Source organism: Lottia gigantea, assembly GCF_000327385.1.
Source record: "Lottia gigantea unplaced genomic scaffold LOTGIsca_15, whole genome shotgun sequence".
Taxonomy (NCBI): domain Eukaryota; kingdom Metazoa; phylum Mollusca; class Gastropoda; family Lottiidae; genus Lottia; species Lottia gigantea.
The window spans coordinates 2,676,045-2,689,003 of record NW_008707797.1 but is presented as its reverse complement, the minus strand read 5'-3'; the positions used below and the strand labels follow the sequence as shown (position 1 = coordinate 2,689,003).

General features: G+C 32.5%; 1 protein-coding gene across 1 annotated transcript; it reads right to left on the bottom strand.

Moving 5' to 3' along the window:
• Positions 1–12,282: 12,282 nt before the first annotated feature.
• LOTGIDRAFT_69190 (hypothetical protein) lies at positions 12,283–12,513 on the bottom strand (the record flags this gene model as incomplete). Its single annotated transcript, XM_009050509.1, has 1 exon — positions 12,283–12,513. A coding segment is annotated over one exon (231 nt), but the record flags the coding sequence as incomplete, so codon positions are not given.
• Positions 12,514–12,959: the final 446 nt, after the last annotated feature.

Sequence of the window (12,959 nt, the reverse complement as noted above, 5' to 3'; positions counted from 1 at the left end):
TATAAATATAGGCCTAGTTCTGTCCGGTTCACTTGGTTACAGTTTTTATTCCTATATACATCATGAAGTAAGTTATAGGTTATTTTTTTAGATTGAAAGAGAAGGACAAATGAGAAATGGAATGGCTGAAAGCAAAAGAGTTATCATCCGGGGAAAGATAAATGCCAAGAGGTTTGACCGAGGAAGGATGAGCTTGTAGACGGATTTCTCGTGAGCCAAAGTTGTTATCGTATGGAAGTAGGGCCTTTTGTTGATTCTCGTAAAACATAATTGCTCCAAGTAAGAATGTTGCCACTCTAACGCATTTACCATTTTTCACCAGTCTGTTTCATTCCAGTTCCAAGACATTGGCAATTTTAACAGTGGTGGCGCTGTTGTTGACCACAGCAGTAGTTGACGTCACTTCCTGGAGATTTATAGGACGAGGCAGACGAAATAGACGTGCGCCGTCTGGAAGAATTATGGTGCCTCTGATTGATGGATATTTGGGATCTGGAAAGAGAGACGCGAGTCTGTATGTAGACCTCACGGATTTTGAAGAGTAGTTACATTAGATGTTTCAACAGCAGGATTATGCCTCATTAGATAGACGAAGTAATTCAAAGTCTAAAAACAAATAAAGTTGTTTTGAAACCATTTTAATTTGTGAATTTGCCTTGTTTCCTTTCCAAAAGATTCATAAACATGGTTTCAGCATTGTGTAAAATTTCCTTGTTGATATACGAAATTTTTAGTTTGCTTAAAAATGTTTATGTTCTTTTGAATGCGCAAGATCTACAATTTAAAATCAAAATAGGCCTACCCTCTCACAGTTTTATATATTGTCAGAGGGTTTGCAAGAATGTATTTACAAACCAGGAATCCAATTGAGAACGGGATGCTACAATCACTACCGATAGAGCTCTAGCCTATTGGCCTTAGATCCACAAGTCCTTCATCGAGGTGCAGTTTTCTGTGATTTTGAGAGGCAAAACCCTTTTATATCATGTTGGTCTTCAATTGTATTTACTAATGGTAAAATTATCACCCACGTTCAGTAAATACAACAACAAAAGGACAGTTTAAAACTGTTGGTAATAGTCTGGGAGTAATGTTAGGGGTGTGACGATACTGCCCCTATCGTCAACCTTTTACATCTGTCAGCTTAGAAATACAAGATAGAGGTATTGAGGCGAATCTAATCAGAATCAAATTCTATCTCAATCTCGTATCTTAATGACGATTTTATTTCTGTCAAAGAATGGTCGCCTCCCTGCTCCTTATCTTAAACAATTATCTCCCTTTCACAGCCCCAACAAATATTGTTTCATACTTCATTTAACAGGCGGTAATAAAGTCACGTGATTGATTATACAGGCACGTGACCCTATGACGAGGTCGTGACCTCAAGCTTGATCCTTGACCCCCATTCATCTGCTTCACAATGGCTGGTAGAAACAAATTATTTTTAAAAGTAACTATTTTTATTAATCCACCAGTCGACTTCTTTAATGTTTTCGTCCAGCACTTGAAGCTTTCATGGTTTCTCTTTAATGTTTATACTTGATTTCATCTTCAATATGGCGTCGAGGTCAAGGTCAAACCTCTAGAGATATATTTCATCTTACCATATGGCTCGTAAACGGTCAGTTTTGTGGCTTTGTGCAAGGACAATGGTCAATTAATATAAACTAAATTCTCTTCGATATGGCCAATCTGGGAGATTTATTTACGTCCATGATACCTTTAGAGTTTGATTAAAACCCACGAGGCTTGGGTCGTGGTTTATTATATAGTTTAAACCACTGGGGTCGAGTCGGTATTGGATAGCAGTTGACCGAGAAATATTAAAACCTTTAACTCGGTATTGTATAGGTTAAATCTACAAGGGTCGAGGTGGTATTGGATAGCATTTGACCGGTAGGAACAACGGGCAATATTAAAAGCTTAAACTCGGTATTGTAAAGATTTAAACAACAAGGGTCGAGGTGGTATTGGATAGCCGTTGACCGGGCAATATTAAAAGCTAAGACTGAGTATTGCATAGGTGTATACCACAAGGGTGGAGTTTGGGTGGGTATTAGATGGCAATTGATTGGTAGAAATAACTGGCAATATTAGAAGCTTAAACTCAGTATTGTATAGGTTTAACCTGCTCTTCACATGAATACTCGATCGTTTAATTAAGATCTGTTTACATTTGTTTGTTAAATAGATATCCAATGAGGATTCAAAACATGATCTTCTCTTTTTTCCTTGAATAAAGAGTGAAGAAGTTAAAAGTGTTGGCCAAGGTTCTGAATATAGATGAGCCAGACTCTGTCCAGCGAGTACTATTTACTAGAAGAAAATATATATAGATTATGCATTTAAATGTTCTTCTCACACCATCAATTTTCGTCTCTTTTAAAAAATTGTCACTTCTTTACTAAACAGATCTATCAATTTTTGTAAAACACTTTTCTCTCAAGATATTTCTGTTAGACTCTGCTGTAAGACTTGTATATACATATTATTTCATAATAAACAATCCAACTTTAGATATTATACTGTTATATTGAATAGATATAACAAAAGTATTTTTGCATTCGTTGATCAAAATCGTTCTTTCTATCGAATAATTTCCGAATTAAATTGATGATGGACTGTATACAACATCCGAATATAATCGCTAAGCGACAATATTAAATATGAAATTAATATTTTAGTGGAATTAATTCGATTATAATCTAAATCATTTCATCTAATTTAAATCATAAATCATAAATCATAAAGCTGGGAATAAAAACCCTGCTTTTTAAAAATACATCCATCAATTTATGACAGATTCACTCTCTGCTCTTCGTTGCCTGGTTAATTTGTCGTCAAATTGCCATCGTAGATAAACATCAGAATTCTATAGATACCCACTGCTACAATCTGTCATGATTTACACTAGGCGGTGTACAATATCGAAACGTTGATTATAAAAATTATAAAAATTCACTGGTATAAGCTGTGGAAAGCTTTTGACTTAATTAAATAATTTTGGTTTATTGATAGAAGGGATGGGAGAACATCCTCTCACCTCTACACATCCTATCTCTAAACCTATTTTTTTTTTCTCGTAAATTTTGTGATTTTCTTCATTGAGAATTTACCCCGAATATAAAAATCCAAGGGATGCAAAAGATTTGACTGGAATCCTATGTAAGATAGAAACCACAGAGCAATAAGTTTTCCCGATACATATTAAAGGTAAAAGTTTTAGAAATTATCTTTTAAATGGCTGTAAAGTATCCCTATTCATATCAAACGTCCAGATTATAATAATAAATACCAGGCTAGGATTATGTTAATTTCTCTTGTTATTTTATAGAATATTAAAGCCATGTTAACACAGTGAAATCTGTCGGTAGTAATATTAAAATCATATTAATATTTCTATTGAATTTATACCCAAACATTGAAACCTTGTCATTTTTATTAAATTATTGTATAAAATGCTGTTTTCACTTGATTTACATTGTACAATACACTGTCAAATTTACATATCAAAGGAAAATATGTCAGTTATTTTCCTTTATGAGACACTGTAAAAAAAGATGGTCTTTTACCAATATGTAAAACTGCTTTGTTTGCTAAATCTTGTCACTTTTATTCAATTGTTTTATCAAATTTTGTCCTCGTTTGATTTACATTATAGGCATTAAAAGGGAATCTTTTATTCCGAAAACTAAACATGAGAAGTTTAATGGGACAGTTGCTCCATTTTTTTTTTTGACCAATCATACTTTAGTCTCAGAAACGGAATTTTTTTTATTGAGCCAATCAGTAATAGTGTTCACCGTCGAAATTTGAACCATCAAATTCATGTGTGTCCAGAATTATCGGTGATTGAACGTTAAAATGATGTATATTTTTAAAGAAATTATGTGATTTTCGTGCATTTCTAGTACTTCTGAAGACTTTTTACAAATATTCAAGACTAAAGTAAACCTCCCAAAAGGCGCATCTGTCCCTTTAATGAATTTATATTTTACTGTTGGTAATTTTCTCCTTTTTTTAACATGATGTTTTACAGTAAAAATTCCACTTTACATAACAAAGTTACATTCTTAGACAAAATGATAATAATTTTATACGAAACCGACATTTATCAATAACAAATATGAAAAGAATAAAACCACATTGCCTAATATTTTCAGATTAAAATCAAATCGTTGAAGAAAATATTAAAAATATCGTGATTTATTAAACTAATAAAGCGCTGGAGGTAAAAACATATTTGTAGATTATTGGTCTGTTTTATTGCTCACGAGATGAAATTGAAATGAAATATTTTGTTTGGTTAATGGAAATAGAAAATGATAGAAATAATATTGGACGATTCTCTACACAATAATTCATCTTGTAACGAGGCTTCCCGGAGACATAAAACTTCTCTACTATAATGATATAAGATTGTTGGTGTCTATAATTTGTGGAATAACCGACATCTAAATAGTCATATTGTTAATTGAGAATTTTTACTGTCAGAAGTTATTAAAGTGGTAATCAATAAGAGAAATATTGCCAGTTTCCCTCGAGTAGAAACATTTAACTGTCGTAAATTCATTATAAGATTGGACAAAGTCTGCAAGCTACAACCGTTGATCTCAGACTCACGATTGACTGAATATATATTGACTAAAGTCAACTGATGGAAAACTTTCTTGTCATTAGTCCTAGTTTTCTAATACATTATCAATGTAATGACGTGACGTTAAGTTTATGATGTGTGACGATGAGACGTCGCTTTTGATGACGTGAAGTAGCGTTTGATGACATGACGCTATGTCCGATGACGTGACGTAGACTTTGATGACGTGACGTCATGACATTTTTTTAATGATAAAACGTACTTTCGTACTTATATAAAACAATGCCTTGAAATATGGTGTACTGTTATAGGCTACTAAAAAACCGGATTGAAACAGAACTAGTATGAATAATAAAAACAACATTCTGTGAAAAAAATGCAACAGTCTGTATGGTCCCAGAAGATTTCTATAAAATACAACAGTCTGTTTAATATTCCAGTACGAATGTGAATTATGAGAGAATTTTAACGATAATAATAATATTAGGTCTTTATAGAGACTAAATTACATTAAATAATTGACTCAAACACATCAGATCTTCTTTAATCCCTCGATACAATCTTTCAAATTTTATTATCCACAACTTTCACCAATTCCTTCCAGACACCATTATCTCCCCTTATTATTTTATTACATTCTATCAATTTTCACCAAATATCAGTTAGCTTCTGATGGTTGAATTATATTAGCCTAGGGCTAGAATATTAGCTACAAACACAACACATTTCAACAACAATTATAGTACCAAAATAACAATGTTTGATGGAAGAGGAAAAGGGATATCAGAAATGGTGGACGATTTGAGAAACAATAGCTACAAAATCCTTCAGGCCTACGTCTGTCGAAATGGAACAATTTCGTAGATATACGCTGAAGGAAGTCGTTTAACGCTTCGGTGGAGGTCTTTAAACGTACGTTACAATTCGACAATCCCATGAGAATGGCCAATGTATTGGATCTCGTCCGGTTCTCATCATCATGGCAGTCTGTAATTCGTTCAACGTGAAACATCCATATGAATTCAATTCAAATTTGCGCTCCAAATACAGTTAATACAAATTGGTTTATGGACTTTGTCACCGATTGTATCAAAGTGAAGGTTTAGTGTAAAATTAGATTATGGAGTATTAAGTTTAAACTCCAGGGAGGTTGCGCTTAAAACTAGTTTATGGAATATGTTTAGTGATAGATCTCCTTACTCTTATTAAATTATAAACACGGTTTATTGAGACGCTGATTGAATTAAGTTGATGTTTAGACGATCATCATTTCGGAGTGAGATTAAAATGTGATACAAAACAGCACTGGTCGAGGACAGTCTCCTGAGGTTTTCTGTCTCAATAAATTGACTCATATTTCTAAAGATGCAATTTGGTTTTGATACCTAGGTTCGTTTATGTATAATCTATAGTTCACTGATATAAATAAATAAATTGGATGCAATACACAGCTTTTAGGACCACGGAGAATTTCAATAGAACAAGCATATCGAGTGGTGATTAAAATCAACGACCAAAGCTCATAAATCTACTCATCCAGAAGAAGTTTCTGAAAAAAATCGCTGTACAAATCCTGAAGTCTACCATACCTGAACTCGCGATATAAGGCGTTGGCATAATTGTATCAATTGAGGAAAATTTTCACTTTTCACATATAATATTCTATCAAAATATTTCAGAAACCCATACTGAGAATCTTTCAAAAGTGCCCTTGACCCATTTTAACATGGCCTTGTTGGGTCAGCAAGAAAAATATTACAGTAACACGTGTACGTGAGTGTATTGAAGACAAAATAGTCCAGTAGCTATCAGACTAGTTAAAAGCCAGTTGAATGAGCCCATGATTTAATTTACGTGTCGATAAAACCCAGTAAAGTGACAGCGATGACAATTTTAACGGTTTGTGGTATATGCCTGTGTGCCTTGGGGGTAATTTAAACACCTAATTAAACCTAATATGTATATTAATATTTACGCATTAGAAAGTAAAAGATAAACTAAAGCTAAAAAAGTGACCAAACTTCCACACACTGGCCGAGTTTAAAACCCACGACCACTATATCTTAGACGTTACCATGCCATCGCCGTCATGTAAAGATTCCAGTGCTATTGCCAAATGTGCTACAGTTCGTCCTGGAGGTTCTATCTGATTCATTCCTAGGTTAGATATTTTCTTCAAAATACATTACCAGATTTATTATTTTCACAAGACAAGAACAAGTTTCCAAAATATCTTTTCAAATATGAAGGTACACTTTCAAAAAACGTTGGCAGTCATTGTTATTGTAGGCTGACCTGGGTTAATTCTTTACGATGGGCATTTCACACCAAACCATTTCTAATCGTTAGTTTTATTAACTTATGTTTCTGCCTCAACTCAATGTCGTTGTAATTTGCCTGCCCTTTTAAAAATCTGTTGGTTGTCATTTCCTATCTCATTCTGCCTTAGTTCCATCTCACTGCTTGTCAGATCTTTTCTATAAAATTTCTACTCAATCTATAAACTAATTGTCTATCTCTTTTATTCCACAGTATAAATATTCTCTCATACTTTATCTTACTAACTGTAAACATAATTCATACATTCGTTAACTACACGTTTATTCATACAATGGTAATATGGTTGTCACCTATTTATAAAATTACGTCATGGCATCTAACAACGTCACCACGATTACTACGTCACGTTGAAATCAGCTATCAACTTAATTACGTCATGATTGCTAACTGTAAATATTTGTGGTTTCATCATGACGTCATCAACTTCATCACGGATGTTACGTCACGTTGACATCAACATGTGACGTTATGTTTTGTAAAATTTCTGATTCACTGTAACTGGACCGTAACGCGAGCGTGGAATGACTCTTTTAAATTCGTCACAAGATTCGTCGACCATCTGGATGGATAATAATTAAAATTCGAATTTTAATTTGGGTTTAAAGGTCAATGAGTTGGGGGTCTTGGTTTGTTTACGTCATGAATTACAACTGTCACGTGATATTTAACGCAAACAAACCAAAGTGAAAAACGAGCGCAAAAATCACGTAATTGATGTCGTCATTGCGCTTTTCGTATGAAACCAGACGATATTGTTGTTTGTAACAGACGATTGAACTGATTGCTTAGCCTTGGTCTTCAAGTCACGTTCACAAAACTAACATGCGAAAACCGTCTCTTTGATCAAGTCTATCTGTGAACAGATGGGGAGGGTGAATTTCTGAATGAAAGAAAAATACGAAACGAATTAAATTATGTTAGTTAATTCATCGTCATATTGTCTGGTAAAGTTAATTAATCGTTGAATTGAAATCTCAACGTCCGCTATTCAACTTCTGTTTTGAAATTAACCAAAGAAAAGCAGAGAAAATCTGTTGTAGTTTTTAATTGGAGTGAATTAACCAGAAAGCTAGAACCTCTCACCATATTGGACTCTCTTTATTTTAATAATGGCATGCATAAAGGTTTTGGGAAACTATAAATACACCCAAAAATAACAAGTATACTAACGATCGATTTTCTATTTTCTTCGATCTACTTTTAAACGTGACGTGATATTTAAATGTTTTGAAAGCTCATTTGCTCATTCGCTAAGTTCAGAAAGTTTAAGGGACTGTATTGGAGAAGTGCATAAAACAATACATAATAATCATTGAAAAAATAATGAATTTTGTCGTTATTTGACCGTTGATATCAAGGAAATCAGCGTCAGTTTTCAAATTTTTTTATTTTCTGAATACTAAGTATTGAAAATCAAACGACAGATCTGTTTGTTTTCAGGCAAATTAACTGGATGAATTCTTGAAGGATTCCGTTGTTTTTCTCAATTAAAGAAAATCCGACTAAGTCTGAGAATGGTGTAAGTGAATTAACGATATTTTAATAGTTCTTGATATTGACGTGATTCTAATCCTGATATTGTCGGCATCTTTGATCAATTGTCGGCATCTTTGATCAATCATGTCGGTATCTTTGATGTTGTTTTTATCAATTCTAGACAAGTTATTTAGAAGGTGTTTTAGTTAAAGACTAGAAACGTGACGGGTATTCAGATGATGATGGTTACCGATTGAAAAATAACATTCTCAGGATAAATCAAACTGACAAATCGCTCTGGTAAAAAACAACGGTAAATCTTCAAGGAATATAATTACCACGAATTTTATACTAATTGCTTTGACGTCCAGGTCGAAAGGGAAACGGGGTTGGGTTGAATGAATATGAATATCTACATAGAGTTTTAAAACGGATTTTTTTTAGGATTCTCATTACAGCTATTAGTATTTGACACGATTTCGTCTTCGGGGGATGGTGACTGTATTTCAACCGGGTCTTTATGACAAACATTTTGATGTTTTGATCAATTTTAGCTCAAGAACTAAGTTTTTCCTCCAAAGTCAACGTTGAGAACATTTTCCTGCTATTTGATATTATTACCATCCTTCCTATTGATATTAATTGATATTTATAAATTTAATTCCCTTTTTAGCCACCCAACTGTCCAACCACAATGTTCACAAACTTGCATATTGAGAATCCTGTTCGTTCAAATAATAAATCCAAGATATAAGATTGTTTAACATTGTCTTTAGTTTGATGATTGAAAGCGTCCACCAAGAAACAAATATTATTTGGACGGTCTGACTAAATATCGCAATTTTGCAGAAAAGAATTTTAAATCGAATGTGGGCCAATTTCATTGAGAATTATTCAGAGAGAAGTGTAATTGATAAAAATGTAAAATATTTATGAAATGAAGATAAATCATTCAATTCTGAATTGACTGTGTTCTGGATTGTAATTTTTATACATAGGACCATTACTAGTTCACTGAGTTGTAAACTCAGGATCAACTGGCAAGACTAATGACGTCATTGTCTAATTATCCCTCTTTAGCAAATATAAAAGGGTATAAAAAAAATCTCCAAAAGTTTACTGTCACCCGACTTTCAAAATTTAAAAAAATGTTTTAACTTAAAACTTTAATAATATTAATTCTAATAATCATAATAATAATAATAATTTACATTTTAAACCTTTACAATTATATTTACAAAAGAATTATTTACAAATAAATAAACTCGGCTGATATCAGGAGAAGTATTTATCAAATTACACAATTTCCATCCATTCTGATATCTTAAGAAGAGCTGAAAGTCCAATTATGTATCATATAGACCTATTCTGATTTTATTTCCTCAAAACAGTTCTGCAAATACAATACATATAAAAAGCATTGGTAAAAATAAAAAAGAAGTTTTGACTGAAATCAAATTCAGCTAGAACTCATTAACAATTAATAAATTCAATAAATAAAGATAAAATTAAAAATCAAACTTTTCATCTTTCCACAGGTAAACCATCATTCAAACAAAGAATTAGCAATGTGCATATACAATACATCGTTTCAATCTATGATAGCATCTAATATGAGCATAAATTGAGTGGCAGGTTACCCATATATTTGCAAACTTTCAATACTTCTCTAGTACTATGGGGTTAACGTACATTTCATTAACAAAAAAATGTTTAAGCTCTTGTCAACGATTAATATAATAGTCCAAAATAAAAAAAATCTGAAATTCGTGTAAATCTGTTACTCCAAAAATTCAATTAAAAATAATAAAAGACATGCATGTTCTATGAAATATTGTTTGACATCAAAGCAATTTGATAATTTATATTTGAATAGAAATAGATTATTTTCATCTGGTGAAAAAATCAGAAATGTAACAAGAGCATGTAATGTATACAATATTAATAAATTTGATTTCAACACAAAAATCGACAAAACAGCATGTTTTACATTTATTACGTATTTTCCCAATAATTTCCAATATATTTTACTTCCCTATTGACAATGAAATTACATATTCATCGATTAGAACTTAAGAAATATCAAAAACGATGACAAACGTAACATATGAGATATAAATATAATCTTCGATCTTTTTCTGAAATTATTACAAATAATTCTTGAATAAAAAAAAGTATATGAAAAATTGACTTGTTCAGGTTTAATAAAACACATCTATAGAAATGTAAATGACAGTAAGCGACGTTTCAACAATTTACGTTACATGCAGGTTATATAGTGATGCATTCAAAAGCATTGTGTATTTAAACCTTGCTGCAATGTAAATTGTTGAAACTTTCCTGGTAATTACAATATCATACTCCGTAAGAAATATACCGATATAAAAAGAAAAGCTCCAAGCTCCAAATATAAAAAAAAACAAAAAACATAAATAAATCAATATATTATGAGTTTAATATTTGTAATCTAGATCGATATTAAGAAATAAAAAGCCAACCAAAACAGAAATAAACCTAATACCATATTAATAATAACTCAAAATCATATTTTATAAGATAAACCAATATCAATTTTTACTAATTTAATTCATTTTCCTCATTTTCTTTTTTCATCAGCCGGTAATATTATCTCAGTGATGTTCTTCTCGGCGCGTGCCTCACTGTTAGAGAATATATTATCACGTGTCAAATGTCATTGATATCTTCTTTACAGCACGTGACTTGACAGTTCCGCTTCACGTACCCAAGTCCTTTCAAACTTTCACTTCAGTAAAAATCAACATTATTAGATTAAGTGGCGGTCTTCCGGATTGCGAACACAGTATTTAGAAAGTTTTTAATTAAATATTCAAATGAAAACTGTACACTGACCAATTTTAACGAAAAGAACATCTTATAATATGAAGTGGTAGTTATTGTAAATATATTGCGAAACGAAAACAATATTATACATTGTAATTACAAATTTAAGATTTGTCACATCTCGAATTTCAAACATACAGACGTTTCAATGCCTAAACTTTACATCTCCAAATTAGCAGCATATGTTTTGTATCATTTCTTTCAAAAAGAAAAACAAATATAACAATTGGAATTGAAACAGATTGTATAGAAGCGATTATGATCCATACAAAATCTCAAAATTTTCTCTATATTGATTTCACAGCTTAAAAAAAAGAGTCATTCATGGATTGTTTCTATGTTATCTCTTATCTGATTTTTAAAAATCATTTTTTGTACAGACCACAATAAAATGACGCTGTGAGTTCACAATATTTTCACGGTGCAGAAAATTGTCATATTGACCCACTCAATACTAGTCACGTTCATGTCCTCTCAATGGTTTTTTAATTCTACATTGTTAAACACTGTTAGTGAGATAAAAAACATACACACTTCTATTGTTTTGTGTTTTAGAAATTATCTCAACTCAAACCAGCATTATACTAGATTCTCAAATCGCTCAGTGTCCGTAGTAGAATTTAAGATGAAAATTCACAATTATATACACACAGGGACCACAGTTTTTGCACCTTTTCGTTTGGTTCGACGTCGATAATTGTGTCTTAATTCGACCACAGATGTTCACAAATATCGTCGAAGTCTTATTAAACACAAATTGTGCCATCAAACAACACAAAAGATGATATACAAATGTACACATGTGTACAAAAGTTCATAACACAAACTGGAAAAGTTATTTAACAAGTCAGTTTTTTTTAGACCTTTTCGTTTGGTCTGACGTTCATGGTAGATGTTGGTATTTGCGGGCTGTACATGGGGTGGGGCATTGTGTGGGGTTTATCGTGAGGGGAGGGGTGGGGCAGACGAGAAAACGAGGAGGAAAACGTATCTAAGTATTGCGGCTGAGTTTGGTTTAAATAGTTAATTATTCTTCTCATCTCTTCCAAAGCGTTGGCCTGCATTAAAATATAATTCTTAGCTAGTAACATAGTGGCTATTTTTGAGAGTTTTCTCACCGATGGAGAATGGGCGTAGGGAATAACTGATCGTAATTCATCTAAAGCGTCATTTAAATCATGCATTCGTCTTCTCTCACGTGAATTAACTCCAAGACGTATCACTTTGCTTTCTTTATTTTTGGGTTTTGATTTTCCCGGAAGTCTGTCTTGAGAGTAGTCTTCACCTATTTTACCCAGGGTTGATTTAAAATCACGTTCTTCTCGGTCTTTGAATGTTTCTTCTCCGGACGAAAAACTCGAACTCTCGGCACGCTTTTCCATAAGTTCTATGGGCGTTGACGGGTCAATGAAGTCATCTTCACTGCTCTCAGACGGTTGGTATTTAGTCATTCTTTCTTCTTGCATGGACATTGTGGGGTAATCTGGAGAGAGGGGCAGACGACCTAAACTTGGACTAGGCATTTTATTGGTTCCTAAAATAGTAGCGATATCCATGGTAACGATTTTAAATTAATTAAAATACAGGATTAGAAACAGGTGCTTGTTAGATGACAATTGGTGACATTGATAGAATACTTCTAGTTGTCAACAGCAACAATACATAATCTCTAAACCAATGT